Source organism: Panthera leo, chromosome A2 (genome assembly GCF_018350215.1).
Source record: "Panthera leo isolate Ple1 chromosome A2, P.leo_Ple1_pat1.1, whole genome shotgun sequence".
In the NCBI taxonomy this organism is placed as follows: domain Eukaryota; kingdom Metazoa; phylum Chordata; class Mammalia; order Carnivora; family Felidae; genus Panthera; species Panthera leo.
Genome location: NC_056680.1, coordinates 53,925,441 through 53,941,580, shown reverse-complemented (window position 1 = coordinate 53,941,580; position 16,140 = coordinate 53,925,441). Strand labels below are relative to the sequence as shown.

Sequence of the window (16,140 nt, the reverse complement as noted above, 5' to 3'; positions counted from 1 at the left end):
GTAGCTGGGGGTAGGCATAGGGAATGGGAGACTCCTACAGTTGACCATAGAGTCCTTGGCAGGGCTTAGGCTGGTGCCACCTGGCTGGTCTCCGTCTTGGAGGCAGTGGTGGAGGCCTCGTCATCACCCAGTGGGTTCTTGCCACAGCAGAGGGTAGTGAGCATGCAGTTCCGGAACTGGAAGGCAAAGAACGTGAGTCAGAATCAGGGTCCACCGAAAGTGTGTGTAGCAAACTGGAGTGGTTGGCGAGATTTACCTCCAACCCCTTCCCTGCTTCTGGCTCTCACAGCCTCCACTCCCCTCTCAAATCTGGCTTCCTGGAGGGAATTTAGTAAGTGCATGTGGCCCCACCCCAGAGATGCCAGGGACCAAACCCAAGAGGGCTCTGCTACTGATGACATTCCCTGATGCCCTCTGTGTGCCAAGGGCTATCTGTAAGTACCTTATATAGCCCTAGAGTTTGGGATTTTACCCTCTCTAGGGAAAAAGACACTGAAGCCCAGAGAAGGGAAGTGACTTCCCAAGTGTCAATCAGCTAAAAAAGAAGAACTGGGATTTGAAACCAATATGCCTAACTCTAGAGACCATGTTTTCCCCCACAGGTTCATGGATTCTGCAGAGAAGTCACTGGTTGGTGTTAAAGAACTGCTTTATCCCTTCCTCCCTCGGAATAAGACTTTAGCTCCTTGTTCAGCTTTGTGGAGACTGGCACCATCCCATTCCCAGGCTTGGGACTTAGACCATTTGACTTTTAAAGTGGGCCTCCAGAACCGTCTGGACTGGCACTTCTCATACTTGAGCCAGTGTGAGAGTCACCTGGTGGGCTTGTTAGAAATGCAGGTTCCTGGGCTCACCCTGAGCTTCTGATTCAGCAGGAATCTGCATTTCTCCTAGATGACTCTGATGCTCTGGGGGATACCAGTTTCCCTGCCTAGTTTTGCAGGTGAAATGACTGAGGCCCAGTCAAGGACATGGCTTGTCCTCCGCAGGCAATGCCTGCAGCCTGGGGCCCCTGGACCCCTCCGCCCCACCAGCAGGCACCTGCTTGTTCATCATGATGTAGATGACAGGGTTGTAGATGGAGGAGGACTTGGCGAAGAACGCCGGGAGTGTCATGAAGATGGGGCCAAAGTTGGAGCCCTGGTGGGTGAAGATGTAGAATGCCACGCTGGCGTAGGGCACCCAACAGATCAGGAAAGCAATGACCATGATGATGACCATGCGAGTGACCTCCTTCTCAGCCTTCTGGGTGGTGGCTGACTCCTGCTGCTGGGCTGCCGCCTGTAAGGACACAGGGTCTGCTGTCCAGACTGTGGCTCCTTTGGGACAGAGGCCAGTCTCAACCCAACCAATGTATGTGTCCCCAGCACCCAACACAGGTCCATACCTCCTTGACTGTGAAGACAAGCTGCCCGTAGCAGAAGAAGATGACGATCATGGGGATGGTGAAGTGGACCACGAACATGTAGATGACAAAGGACTCGTTGTTGACCTCTGGCTTGAGTGTGTAGTAGTCGATCCCGCATGAACACTGCATGCCTTCAGGGATGTACCTGACCACCAGAGGGGGACGGGGCAAGAGAGGGCACGGGGAGACCCACATGTGAGGGACTTGAGGAACAGGCCCCCAACACACCTGCTGTGTGGCTGGGCTTGCTCTGGGTCCCACTTTCCCTCTCTTTAAAAGAAGCATAATAAAATATCTGCATGGCTGCATGACTGTGAGGATCAAATCAACGGAGATGAGGGATTCAAATGCCCTTGTGAAAACAGCCATGCTATCATGAGATGGTCCAGTCTCTTGCCTAGCAGAGCCCGGACACCGCGGACCTGCACTGTGTTTCCTCACCACACTGGCTGCTTCTAGTGGCTGGAGGCTCAGGCTGTGCAAGGCAGAGGTTGGTGGGGAGACGAGAAAAGCCCCCGAACTCTGTATTTGAGGCAGTTTGTACAAACTAGGGTCTTACTAACAGGGTAAGTGTATTTTCTAGGCCAAAGATGGGCACACAGAGTAACTAAGGGGTCTTTGCACAGTTTCGAGAAACAAGAGGTCCCAGGGACAGATGGTTAGGATGTTTCTGTGATTTCAGAGGATGGTGACAATGGAGTGTCTATTGGCTGTGCCTGTGGGGATGGGACTGGGCAGGACTGGAGAAAACAGGGAAAGAGGCTGGAGGCGATGGGCTCAGATTCAACAAAGGACAAAAAAATAAATAAATAAAATAAAAAAGAAAATTGACCCCAGGAAGCTGAGAGAGGAGGGAAGGGAAGAAAGATTGGGAATTTCCTAGAAGCAGAGGGACACGAGGCCTCCAGGAAGCCACAGGGTCACCCGTCCAGTTTCCCAAACCACTGTCCTCCCATCTCTCATCTGAGCCCCATTTGCAGATGATGGACTAGAGGCTGGACAGGACACAGTTCCCAGGGGCTACAGTGTCACCCACTTGCACTAGGTAGGCTTGGCCTCCCCAGGTGCTGAGGCCCAAGGTCAGAGGGAGTTGCCTATGGGGCAAAGAGGATTGGAATCTGGTCCTGGCTTAGTTGAGGATTAGGGGCACAGCCAAGGTTAAGGGTTGGGCGTCTTGGATTCTCCTTTGACATGGGGCCCAGGAGGTGGCACTAGCTCCTGGAGCAACATTAGGGTCTGATTCTCTCTTCCCCTACCCTAAACCCCAACCCTGGGAGAGCTGCCAGGGTGGGTGTTTGGGGTGGGGGACATATAAGCTCGGTGCCCAGAATGAGCCCCAGGTTTGAGTCCTGGCCGGGGACCCTGTAAAGAACCCCCACCCCAGGGACCCTTCCCTTCTGCTTAGTGCCATTACCTGGACCAACCAACGAGGGGGGGTGCAGCGCAGGCCAGTGCCATGACCCAGGTGAAGGCGACGCCCATTATGGCATGGTTCTCCCCAAAGCGGAAGTTGCTCATGGGCTTACACACCACCACGTACCGCTCAATGGCCAGGACCACCAAAGACCACAGGGCAATTTCACCTGCAAGGCAGTCAGCTATCAGTCAACACATCACCTGCCTGGACCCCACTGTCCAAGAAGGAAGCGCTCCTCCTGGATGGGAGAGGGCAGGCAGGAAGGCCACCTAAGGCACAGTTGGAGCCAGGACTTGGGAAAGAGAGGGCTTCGATTCTGAGAAGAGGAGCCAAGGGGCTGTGAGGCAGAAAGGCATTATGCTGAGAAGAGAGTGAACCGGGTACCTCCCAGGAAGAGGAGTTAGTTCAGTCAGGGCTCTGGGTTCATGAAGGACAGGAAATCAGATTCCAGGGTCATGATTAGACTAGGATCCCTGTAGGGAGTTTTTGCAGAAGAATGTGCACTTCGTGGGGCAACAGGCAGAGTGCCTGCTGGAGCTAGAATTCCTGCTCTCCCTCTTGTGCAGCAGCCTCTCCCCTGTGGGGAATGAAATAACCTGGGCCTGTGGGTCCCCACCTGGGAGCCAGAAAGCTGAGCAATGTTTTGCCCAGAAGAAGAAGCAGGAAAGAATGGTGGAATTCAGACAACTGCCCTACACATCACCCCAGAAACTCATTCAGGAGGTTAGCCATAGAATTTATCAACCAAACCGGGACATTTCTGAGAGAGAAAAACAACACTACTAAGTATTACTCCAGGAAAATAATTGTAAACTGATGCCAGCCCGGCAGAGAAGTGTCTACCTGCATGTGGCCTCCATCTCACCCCTGCCTTCTAGCCTGAGACTCCTCAACCCACCTCCAGCCTTATTGTGTGTGGGGGGCTTATCCCCTTCCAAGAAACCCCTTCCATAGGGGAGGGACTAGACCTGTGTGGAGATCTGTAGCTTTGAAAAGTGCGATCAAATAGTTCCTTTGACTAGAAAACTGATGGGGTTGCTGCAGAGATAACAGATCCCGTTTAGTAGATGAGAACAGTGAGGCACGGAGGAGAGAAGAGGCACATTCAGGGATGTGGCAGGGCAGTGACAAGGGCCTAGGTCTCCTGGCTCAGATCCAGAAGTGCCCCCCTTCTCTGAGGACACATGGCCTCTCAGGCAAGCAGGAGAGAGCCAGGGTGGCTGGGAGAGCCCAGCACCAGCCACAAGGACTGTTCTGCCTCCTTGTCTTCTCCCTCTTTCACATGTCCAGGACACTGTCTCAGCCCCATGCCTGGGGAATCTCCGGCCACCACTGGGCGTTTGTCACCTTCAATGGTCACAGATCACCCAGTCTCATGCCACGAGGTAGGAGTGATATAGGGCTGCCACACACAGGCAGACCCTTCTCTGCAAGATTGGATAGACACTGTTGGGGAGAGACTGAGCCCATTGTTTAGCACAGGCAAAGTCCAGTGGCCAGAGGACTAATGATCTGTGTGCCACCCCGGTCTGAAAGCCCTGAGCACAGAGATCTGTCTTGTCCAGCTCTATTCCCACTGCCCAACATGGGTGTGACAAGGCACAGCTTCTCCGAGGGAAATAGAACATGGCCTGAGGAGCCGCAGAAATGTGGGCTCAGGTCATGATCTCATGGTTTGTGGGTCCAAGCCCTGCGTCAGGCTCTGTGCCGACAGCTCAGAGCCTGGAGCCTGCTTCGGATTCTGTGTCTCCCTCTCTCTGCACGACCCTCCCGCCCTGCTCATGCTCTGTCTCCCTCTCTCTCTCAAAAATGAATAAATGTTAGGGGCGTCTGGGTGGCTCAGTCAGTTAAGTGTCCGACTTTTGCTCAGGTCATGATCTCTCAGTTCGTGAGTTCGAGCCTGGCATCGGGCTCTGTGCTGGCAGCTCAGAGCCTAGAGCCTGCTTCAGATTCTGTCTCCCTCTCTCTCTGCCCCTCCCCCGCTCGTGCTCTGTCTCTTGACAATAAATGTTAAAACAAATTTAAAAAAAAAAAAAGAAATGTGGGCTGGAAACTCAGCTCTATCCTCACCACAATGTGGCCCCAGCAAGGCCCTTGACTCTTTCATCCTCAGTTTCCCTGATGCAAAGCAAGACAATGGCACCACTCTATGTGAGATAAACAGTGTCCAATGCCTGCCCTCAATAAACAGCAGCCTAGCTTATCATTACTGACAGTGTTTGTTGATTAAGTGGAGAGCACTGATGAATGTAGAGGGGAGAAGTCCTCTTAACCACCATCCCCAAATATGGAGTTCTCTCCAGATCCCTCCACACCCTCCCCACCGCTGACTCCTGACTCCCCCAGCTAGCCACCCATACACCAGTTCTTACCGCCCAGTGTGGCAAAGAAGCCCTCCAAATTGCATCCTGTGGGCCCAAAGACAAAGTATCCATGCAGAGAGGTGTAGAGGGTGGTGGTGAAGCCACCGAAGACCATGAAGAGGTCGGCCACAGCCAGGTTGAGCAGGATGTAGTTGAGAGGCGTGCGCAGCTTCTTGTGCTGGACCGTGACGTAGAGCGTGAGGAAGTTGATGGGGAAGCCAAGCACGATGAGCAGGAACATGTAGGCGGCCAGCATGGAGAACTGCCATGGCTCAGCCAGGTAGTACTGTGGGTACTCGAAGGGGCTGCGTACCACACCCGTTTTGTTGGAGAAGGGCACGTAGAAGTTCGGGCCCTCCGTCCCGTTCATGGCTGTGGTCCTGGTGGCTGCCCTGGGGGCGGCTCAGACCCAAGAGTGCTGCTGAGGCCTGAACTTGGCCACCCAGGGCTCTGGCTGGACGACTCTGGGCTCTAAGCACCCCCCCCAAGGCCCTTATAAAGTGACCTCCCCTCCCTAAGCTCCTGGCTGAATCAGCACCTGGAAGATTGGGGGCATTATTAATCATACTAATCCCCACTACTGCAACTGGGGGCCTAATTGGCTTCCAAGAACGGCCAAGGTGACTCTAGGCAGAAGCCTGGGGCCAGAGAAGGGAGGTACTGGGGACCCTGGGAAAGGGCAGGAGACCCAACCCCAACTCTTCTAGTCCCCAGGAATCTCTGCCCATCTCAGTCTGTTGGCCTTGGCCTGGCATTGGGACCTCTGGCTCCACGCCCACGTCCCCCTCATTTCATGCCAGAGGACTTTGTCTTCCTCCCCACTGGACCATGAGCTCTCTCATGTCTCCTCTGAGTCTCTCAGCCTCTTACCTATTTCTTCCCCACCTGTCACCTCCTGGCTCAGTCCCTAACACTAGTCCATCTCACCAAGTTATGAGCTCCATGAGGGCCAGGGGCCACGTCCTGCCATCTTTGGCACTTTCCATGCCAGACCACAGCCTGGCATAGACCCGGAGCTCAATAAGTATTTGAACTGGAATTCACTCACTCACTCGTTCATTAAATATTCATGTGCAGGCCACTGGGGATACAAAAATCCAGAAAGGAGGAGGTTATGCGCCGAGGAAGACCCTGAACAGATCCAGGTCCAGGGAGGGGTTTCCATGAGGCCAAGGGAGGAGAGACCGCTTATAACGGTGAGGTGTCCGAGGAGGTGAAGTTTGGGTCTTTGAGGGAGGGGAGTATTTTGTTAGGTTGCCAAGCAGGGAAGACAGGGGAGACTAAAGACAAGGGCTGACAGAGGCCTGAGGCCTGTCAGGGGTGAGGCCGCACATGGGCTATGAAGCCAGCTCTGGTGGGTCTTAATACCAAACTGAGAAACCTGGTTTTATCCAAATAGCATTGGGCAGTGGCTTGGGCAGATCATAAGGGGCAGAAATGTGGCTCAAATGCCCCCAAGATGTATTGGAGGGAGTGAGGATAGAGGAGGGGACCAGGCAGGGGGTGACTGGAGCAGAAAGGGGACAGAGGCTCTAAGGCTCCTGAAGCAAGGCCTTGCATCCAGGAGGCAGCTGTGTGCCAGGTGACATGCTAGGCACCAGATCACTGCCGTGAGCAAGGCAGGCTTGGGTCCAGTGTGAAGGTGAGGCTGAGCCTAGAAAAAGAACTGGTTGGACACTGCAACACACAGGGCACATCTGGGGACGTCTGTGTCAGCTGGGCTGGGACAGTGGGCCTTGGAAGCTGTGTGGCAGGTCACTCCACAAAATCAGGTTCTGGGGGCGAATGGCTCTGCACTGACAGGCTCCCCCCATCAGTGAAAGGGGCACAGTGATGCCCCCCGAGAAATGAAGTGGGGCACATGGCAGTGCCCAGCACACCGGTGCTTGATGACCAGCCTCCAACCACAAACGTGTATGGAGCACCTACTGTGCTCCACCCACAGTGCTCAGTTCTGATGAACATGGTAGAGAAGGACGATGCCCACAGGAAGTACCATTCTGTGGGGCTGGCAGCGCTCACAAATAAGTACTGAAACAAATGAAATAGGACAAGTTCAGATCGTGACCCGCTCCCAACACACTGTCGTTCGGAGCAGTCCAGAAAGGTGAAGTCTGAACCATGAACTTAGTGATCGATGGAAGGAGTCGGCCAGGGAAGTGTCCCCATCTCTGAGACTTCCAGCCCTTATACTCTCTTCAATGCAGTCTCTTCCCCCCTGACACCCCCAGACCTGTTTCCTCAGAAAAGCCCTCCCCCTCCCTTCAGCCCGCCTGAGAGTCCAGATCCCTGCCTGTTGCGGGCGGTCAGGGCTTGCACATGGAGGGCTGCAGAAGTGTGTACTGGTGGAATGAGCTCAAGGGAAGGCGTGGCAGGGCTGCTGGGGTGTGACCTTTCGCAGTTTAAGGTGCTTGGTTCAGTGATTAGGCCCAATGTTAATGAGGTCAAGGTGGAGGGTTTGATTCTGACGTGGCCCTGGTAGCCAGACGGAGGGAGGCGCACCAGACTCCCTGGGTCAAGACTGACCCCCACACAGCCCAGAGCTGGCTGGGGTGAGCCCTCAACCATAGACCTCAGCACCTTGCCTTCACCTCCTCCTAATGCTGTGACAGCTTGGAAGATTTTAATTTATGCTCTGTTCACATGTTTTTTGTCCAACTCACAGGCTGTCATGTGAGCAGGCAGGGGTGGGGGGTGGGGGTGTGTGGTCTGCCCAGCTCTCAGCAGGGTTCCCAGAGCTGAGCATGGTTCTCAGGACGTTGCAAAATGTAAATCACTTCCCATACACTGGAAGGAGCTGGGATTTCTGTCTGTTTTGTTCACTGATGTATCCTCAGGGCCTGGCACATAGTAGGTGCTCAGCATTTGCGGATCGAGTGGATAGACAGATCTAGGTTATTTCAATCAGTGCTTCCCTCTCTAAGTCTCAGAGTTTAATGACCCTTGTCACAGGGCTATGGCCAGGGAGGAATTAAAGGCATCACCACTGTGACATTGCATTGTATTCTGTGAGGCATGACAAAGAATCCTTTTCTTAAACAACAACAAAAAAACGCTCTTTGTTCAGAGCAACAGGCTCATAGTGAGCAAAAAGTTCAACAGAAGTCACCGACCCTCCCTGCTACATTTCACAGGTGGGGAGACTGAGGTCCAGGGTGGTCAGTGAGTCAGTGGCCCAGATCACATAACAAACTTTGGCTACCACCTGCCTGGCCATGCCTCCATCCCTACACGAAAGATAGCTCTCAGGAAAGTTCTGCTAGCTGTTTACATCATGGTATAAATGACCAAAAAAAAAGAAAAAGAAAAAAGAAAAAAAGAGGTTGTGCTGGGCTGGTGGGAAAGCCACAAGACTGAGTCACACAGGCCTGGGGCAGCAGTGGTGGTTCTGAAGGCAGGGGGTGGCACTGGACTCTCGCCTGGGACCCTGAGTCACCCTGAGAAGTCCCACTTCCCCTCTCCAGCCTCAGTTTGCTGAAGCTAGGAAACCTTGGGGGATCCACACCCATCTGCAGGTTTGATGTGACCTGCTTTCCCACCAGGGTCCAGTCACAGATCTTCACACCTTATCATTTAGGAGCCATGGTATCCCTTAGCTGGGTACAGCCCCTTTACACCTACCCTTACATCTGGTCTGAGGCTCTAAGGCCATGCCGCCTGGACACAGCCCCGCCCCCTCCCTTCCCTGTGCCTCAGTTTCCTACTCTGTTGCCTGTAAGTGATCAATGACTGTTGCTGACAGTATTAGCCTCTTAGAGTCTCATTCAGGTCTCAGCTTACAAAGCACTCCTTGGAGAGGCCCCTGACTCTACACACCGGGCCTCCCCCTCTGCCTCCCACATCACATTCGTTTCTACTCGGTACCTATCACTGTCAGCAGTGGTCTTACTTGTCTCCTTACTGATTCATTGCCCATCTCTCTCCAGAGTACAGGGCTGGGCTGGCCTGGACTTTGCTGAATCTGAGCTGGCAGCTTGGAGCAAGGACTCAATAAATATTTGTCGAGTGGATGAACAACTCCTGGCCCCCCATGAGGAGGTCTCACTCCCTAACCTTTGACCACTGAGGAAATGGGCTCAGAGGGTTAGTATTCCTCAGCAGAGCCGGAGGTGAACTGGCTGTCTAACTCCCCAGTCTGAGCTTTCTTCTATGCCAGCTGGTCCAGAAGGGGCCTAGGAGCATGCCAAGGGACAAGCCCCGGTGTGGGTGGCTTTCTGAGCCACTGGCCCCTCAGTCAGGCTTAGGGACGAGCTATGGGGGTGGAGGGCTGGGGTTAGTTGTCTCTGAAGATGGTAGCACCTATCTCCAAGCTTCCCTGAGCCTGGCCCCCTGGGAGCCCAGGTGCAGGGCTCTGACTTGGCCGTGGAGGATTAGGGGCTTAGTAGGTAGCACACAAATAGCCCTTAAGCCTCTGCATGGAGGTGCTGCTGGTTCAGCAGCTTCCTCTTCCCTTTTCCTTCTCTTTCTCCTCCTCCTCTCTCTCTGCCTCCTCTCCCTGGCTTAGCCCCACCTAGCTGCATCACCATGGCTGAGCGAGGCCTTAGACTGAGCTGAGAATCTCAAAAGGAAGAAAGGAAGGAGATGGACCCACTCTCCCCCCCCTTCCTTCCTCTTCTCCTCCAGTCCCACTTCCTCCCTCCTCCCTCCCCCCACTTCCCTCCTACCCCAACATTAGTCAAACACTTTCTAGGTGCCACGCTCAGGGCTGGGTGCTAGGGACACTGAGATGAATCATATATAGCCCCTGCCCTCAAGGAGGTCCCAGGCTTAGGGGCCAGCTGACAAAGGAAAAACAAATAACCATGGGATGTAGGGCTCTGTTCCCAGCCCCAGTGCTGTGAGATCCCAGAGGAGCAAGGTATAGACCAGGAGGGAGGGAGGAGGGAGGCTCCCTAGCCTAGAATGGGGGACAACTGAACCAAGGCACAGCAAGAAAAGGGCCAGCTGGTATGGAGGCCCTGGGGCCTGGGGTGGATGGCCGGCCAGGGGAGGGCAGGCCTAGGAATCCGGGTGCTGGCTGGCTAGCAACGGGGAGGGTTATAAGCAGGGGAGAAGCATGATTAGGTTCTCATTCTAGGAAGATGTTCTGGAGTCTGGGTGGAGTATTGGGATAAGTGCTGGACCCAGGGAGAGAGCCGTGCCCAGTGCAGGCCTCTTTGCTAAGGTTCCCACCTACCCTGAGGGTGGGGCTAGCACAAATGGAAGGTCACTTGGTGTCTGCCATAGGCATCAACCTTGGAGACAGGACATCTGCCTACCTGTGCAAGAGCCACGAGGGGCTCCTGGTTTCAGCAGCCTCACTGGGATGGATGGGGACACCTAGCTGGTTGAGGCCAGACTAAAGCCAGGCCCACCTAAGGCCTGGTCCAGGGCTCTTTCTGGGCTGTGCAAACCCCCCCCCCCCCTTTTCCTTACTTCTTCCTTCTAGGAACATGGGTAGCACTGGGGACTTGGAAGATCAAGTCACAGCCTGAACCACTTCCAAGCTGTGCAGCCTCCAGCAGCTGTGCCTCTGTCCGGGCCTCGGTGGCCTTTTAGTGAAATGGGCATCTCAACATCCCTACAGTGCCTTCCTTGTTGTAGCATGTGAAGGGTCATCAGCCTCATCAGATGGAGACTTGAGGCTCAACCTCAAAGTCAGAGCTGGAGGAGGCCCTTCTGCATACATGGGGAAACTGAGCCTTGGAGAAAGAATGGGCCTGGTCAAGACCTTGTCTAGGCTGAGACAGGAGAGATGCAGAACATAATGCTTAGGTGCAAAGGCTGTGCCTGGGTGTGAATTGCATCTTGGCTCAGTAAGTATTTGTTGAATAAAGGAGAGAATGTTGCTGAGCCTCAGTTTCATCATCTGCATTAATGGGCATTCTTGGAGGCTGTTGAGGATTGAGGAAGACGACGCATGGAGAGTGCTTAGCAATGTGTCTGGTACCCAGTAAGCATTTGATTTAAAGGAAGCTACTGTCTCAGACCTCCACAGCTTCCTTGTGCTTCCCCGCGGCAGCAGAACCTGGCACGGCACACCCTGGTTTTTGTGTTATTCGGCTGAGAAGATGCATGCTGGAGTCTCAGGGTGGGCCCCCCACCCCCTGCCTCTAGCCACCGACCATCTGATCTGTCACTGTGATTGACGCCTGTTGGGTGGCTAGGGCTGTTTTCTCTCTCTCCTCTCTTTTTCCCAGCCATATGCAAATGATTTTAGTTCAAATAATGCGCTAATGGAAATCCTAACACATTAATAAATGTTTAGCAAGAGAGAGAGCATGCATGATGGTAAGTAATTAGACACTCAACGGAGGAGTTCTGTTGGCACAACTGTCTGGCTTCCTTTCTTTATTTTCCTCCATCATCTCCAAAGAGAGACACAGAGGGAGGCAGGAGAGGAAGGGGGAGGGCAGGGGGCCAGCTTCAGCACTCACCACTGGGTGGTCTCTGCAGCCACTCCTGTCTCCAGGCCTCAGTCTTCATCCCTCCAATGGGGACATTTGTCCGGCTCTGCCCACTTCACAGAAGAGCTGTAAAGTATCAATATCCAATCACAGGGGTGGTTTTCTTATCTGACAGCCCAGTTCTCCTTCCCCTGCTGTCAGGACTTTGCATAAAGCACTGGATCACTGCCACCTCCGGGACAGGTAGTGTGGAAAGCAAAGGGAACAGGGCACTCAGGGAAGGGCAGATCAGGGGCTTCCACCGAGGGCTGGATGAGCCCTTGGGCTCCAGCACCTCCACCGACTCTCATGGCTACAGAAAGGAAATCATAACGATTCCATCACAAGGCTGGTGTGAGAACTGAGACAACATATGAAACTCGGCTGGCATAGAGAAGGTCCCCAATAAACGTCAGTTCTCCCTCCTCAGCTTCCAAAGTGCTACCCACCCATGCTCTCAAGCTGCCAAATCAGACACTGTTGACGCTCAGGGGCAGCAACCTTAGCAGAACCTCAAACAGACCCACTTGCTTCAGGAGCTGGAAGGAAGGGGAAAGCCTCAGTGGGGTAGAGGCCTCTGTGGGGCTGGATGAATGGAGTAAAGGGGGGCTTGGCCATAGGCAGGAAGCAGAGGGTGGGTTCCAGAACCTCTGTGGAGAGGCCCTCTTTGCCATTGTCTTTGTGGAGCCAGGAACCTTATTTTCTGGTCAAGACAGAGCCCCGCTAAACCAAAATAAATAAACACTCGTTCCCCTACCTATTCCCATATTGCCATTTCGATTAGATTAAATTTTAAGAGCAGGCAAATGTAATGTTCCTCTCAGATCAAATTAGAAACAGGTGCACTTTTGCATAAGGAAATTAAGTTGCAGACAATATGAAGATTTGCTAAAATGCAGACACTGATGAAAATAAGTAGCCCTTTTATTTGTAATTATTGAGGCAATCTGTTCACAAAGTGTACATGTTAATGGTCTGACAGATCTGTGGACTCCAGCAGGCTGCCACCAACTCAGAGCCTTTCTGAAAGTAACAGTTTTTTTTTTTTTTTTTTCTGACAGTTTAACTCTTCCTGTGACAGCCCATCCAAGCACAAGGTGGCCCTGGTAGGAGTGGTGATCCTGAGGGGGCCAGTCACGGGCCGGGGTCATCGATGCGTCTCCGACAGTAGGGGCAGCAGGTGTGTTGAAGCACCAGCAGCTCGTAGTCCTCCGAATGGAACATCTGAGAAGAAACAGTCATGACCCAGTGCCAACCCCTGAGCCTGGCAGGGACTGTCGCCCTTCCAAGGGGGAGGAGGCCTGGCAGTGAGTCAGGGCTAGAAACACAGGATCCAGAACACCTTTGTCTGAGGACTAGAACAAAGGGGGGAAGGGTCTGGGGTCTGAGGCCCCTTTTCTTTTTTTAAATTTATTTATTTTTGAGAGAGACACAGACAGTGTAAGCAGAGAAGGGGCAGAGAGAAAGGGAGACAGAGAATCCCAAGCGGGGATCAACACCAGGCTTGAACTCACAAACCAACTGAGCCACCCAGGACTTCCCCAAGGGGACACTTGTGAAATGGAAAAGCAGTGTAAAGAAGAAACTGGTAAGCACATATGAGTTGTAGGCATAGTACCTGGAAGCAAGAGGGGCACATGGTGATGGAGGCGTCAGGCAGGAGTGAGCGGAAGTACTGCCACTGCAGGGGTGGAGGCCAGCGCTTGATGAGGACATCCCGACGACTCATGGAGCGGAGCACTGACCGGCTTACCACCACGGGCACAAACTCTGAGCCACCTTGCTGCAGGGTGGGCAGGTGGGAAGCAGGGGGCACAGGTGCTCTCACTCAGCCAGGGTGACATGTTTATATGGGTCATGATCCCAGAATTTTGGGGGCAACCAGGGAGGACCCCAGAAACTTCCCCTGCTAGGTACCTTGACAGAACGCTGGCAGGTCAAGTAGCTCCTGCTAGCCATCTCTAGTGAGGGGGAACCCATCACCTCAATTCCCCCAGTGGCCTTAACAGGGAACAAGTCTGCTTCATGCCAAGCAATGTGTACAGAAGGGATCTGAGTCACCCCTCCCAACAAGTCTCAGGTGTCTCCACAGCCCATCACTCAGAGAGGTGCCCTCACCTCAAAGCTCAGCTTTGCTGTGAACGGGTCATCATCTCTCATGGAGTCCGTGGTCTCATCCAGCCTCAGAGTCTGGGAATCTGGAGGGGTCTGGTCAAGGATGCAACCTGAGGCTGAGTGGGAAACAGGTCCTGCCCTCCACCCAACGCAAGATTCATGGGAACTCTATGTGGGCCTGGAGTGTTTCCTATGACTCGTCTGTGGAATAGGTTTCTAGATAGAGAAATGGAAGGAACATAGGCCAGGGAGGAGACAGCCCCTGTCACACAGAGGCTGGGCCCCAGTGCACATGCAGGAAAGGGGCTCTGATGGGCTCTTTGCTGCCCCATACAGACCGTGCCATGGCCCACGTAGGCCTGCTGACCAGAAGTACCTAGTAAGTGGAGGCTGCAGGCCTACCGCGGGTGGGAGGAAAAATAATGGGCCTACCTGGAAACCATGGCCAGAAAACCTGGCAATTCCTAGAGAAACACTTAGCAATCACCATGTAGTTTGTAGGCAGTTGAGAAGGCCTTACAGGTCCTATTTCATGTAGAAGGGGGTGAGAACTCCCAAGTCCTAAGGCTAGCCAGACCAGGCTGAAGGTGCCTAGGGAGCTGCCCCCTTTTGCCAGGCTGATGTGAGGCCAGGGTGAGTGGGGTTCCCACAGGAAGGCCCCAGGGGAACGGAGGCTGCTGGTGCCAAGTTAGGTATGACATGTGGCCCCCCGGCAGTAACAAGTTAGCCAAACCATCTGACTTGGGTGTGCAGAAAGCTGGCATGCAGACATGATTTCTGTCCCCCTTTTTCAGCAAACAACTCCTTGGTTTTTCCTTTCTGCTCTGCTTCTCAAAAGGTGGCCCACAGACCAGTGGCACTGGCATCACCTGGAAGCTTATAGAAACTCAGGCTCTCAGTCCGCTCAGACCTGCTGAACCAACTGCTGTGTGCTACCAAGGTCCACAGGTGATGAATGTGCACAGTCACATGTAGAAGCCCTCCGCCTGTGTCTAGCTGGGACAATGAACATGGTCCTAGCTAGAGGGATAAGCTGAGGTGTGGCCTTTGGCCTAAGGTATCCTAGCGAGGATGTGCCCTGGGGTTTTTGCTGTCATGCTGGGAGGACCGTCAGCCCTTTCCCAGGATTGTAAGACTGATGGGATTCAGGGTTGGTATTGCTGGTGGGACAGGGTGGGTGCTATCAAAGAATGAAGTCACTCAGAGGACAACAGAGCCAAGAAGACAACAGACAGCCTCCCGCTGGTGCCGAATGAGCACCTGGATCCAGCTGAGTGTCTATCTAAGACTAGGCTTCTTTACACCTTTTGTTTGCTCAGCCTGACTTGTGGCATCTGTCTCTTGTACATAAAAGTAACCTGACTACAAAAGTTGATAGACATCATATGTTGTGTTGGTTGCTCATCAGCTCTGCATGGCCAGAAGCATAGACAGTATGCTTTTAGGAGCTAGGGTAGGCGGGAGGCCCTCCCAGGAACGAGGCATAGGTGAAGACCAAGGTACCATCTCCCCTTCCATGCCTCTTCTGGGTCTGTAGGCATGCACTGTCCCCTCCTGTACCTCTGCACCCTGGCCAGCTCTCTGCCCATTCCCAGCCTGTCCCTGCCACCATCTGGGCCTCTCCAATCACTCAGCAGTAGTCTGCCATGCCCTTGCCCCCACTGGCCCAGCCATCCCCCAAGGCCCTCCTGCCTCCTGCCTTGCACCCAGGCCTTGTGTTCGGCTGGCACACACAGAGGTCCAGCCCAGCACCCAGGATACTGCTGCTTGTGATCTCTTGCCATTTGTTCTCGTGCTTGTGTCTTGGTGCCTCCAGGTCAATGAGGGAGACAGCTTCTTCATCAGTGATCCCCTCTTCCAGGTAGAATTCAACCAGGTGCAGCACCTCTAGAGGGCACAGGGCACAGGGAAGGGCTGTGGGAAGGCCGGCTCAGGAGGAGCTAGGGGCTGGGATGCTCTCACCAGGCAGCATGAGGGGAGGTGGGAGGATCAAAGTTCCTTCCCCACCTGGCAGCAGGGTTCTCTGTAAGCAAGGAGACACAGCAGGGCCGCGTCTTTTGAACACTGCATGTCTGGAGGAAGCAGGCACGTATGCATGTGTGTGCACATGTGGCGTGTATGTGCATGGGTGAGAAGCAGTGGTCTTTAGCCCTTCCTTCTTCCCCCTAATAGCTGGATGGGCTCCTCTCCAAGGGAGGAAGAACGGCCTCTGCCCAGCTACTTGGAAGGGGCTTCTGATCCTTCATCAACATAGAAGGAACTGGGACTTAAGAGCCCATCTTAGCCTCCCAGACCCAATGCCCGACCAGTGGCACCTGGGCATTTATATTATGCAAAACCCCACACCAGGTTCTGAGGGGTGGGTGCTTCAAGTCTGGGCAGCAGGGGGGTCCTATTTCTGGGAACCCTTAG

The 16,140-nt window shown here is 53.8% G+C and overlaps 2 protein-coding genes across 4 annotated transcripts in view; both read right to left on the bottom strand.

The window, feature by feature from the left end:
* On the bottom strand, window positions 1–5,600 carry RHO (rhodopsin). Its single transcript, XM_042927549.1, has 5 exons — window positions 5,198–5,600; window positions 2,823–2,991; window positions 1,388–1,553; window positions 1,042–1,281; window positions 1–176 (listed from the first exon to the last, which is right to left on the bottom strand). The coding sequence occupies exons 1-5, from the start codon at window positions 5,556–5,558 to the stop codon at window positions 66–68; spliced, it is 1,047 nt and encodes a 348-aa protein (XP_042783483.1). The 5' UTR covers window positions 5,559–5,600; the 3' UTR covers window positions 1–65.
* Window positions 5,601–12,519: 6,919 nt separating this feature from the next.
* Window positions 12,520–16,140, bottom strand: part of IFT122 (intraflagellar transport 122) — a 73,280-nt gene continuing 69,659 nt past the window's right edge. For all 3 annotated transcript variants that reach the window (XM_042911213.1, XM_042911219.1, XM_042911208.1), the window contains 4 exons: window positions 15,490–15,615; window positions 13,732–13,811; window positions 13,232–13,396; window positions 12,520–12,837 (listed from right to left, as the gene is read on the bottom strand). In XM_042911213.1, coding sequence (XP_042767147.1) covers window positions 12,748–12,837; window positions 13,232–13,396; window positions 13,732–13,811; window positions 15,490–15,615 — 461 coding nt within the window. In that variant the 3' untranslated portion in view covers window positions 12,520–12,747. The remainder of the gene's footprint in view (window positions 12,838–13,231; window positions 13,397–13,731; window positions 13,812–15,489; window positions 15,616–16,140) is intronic.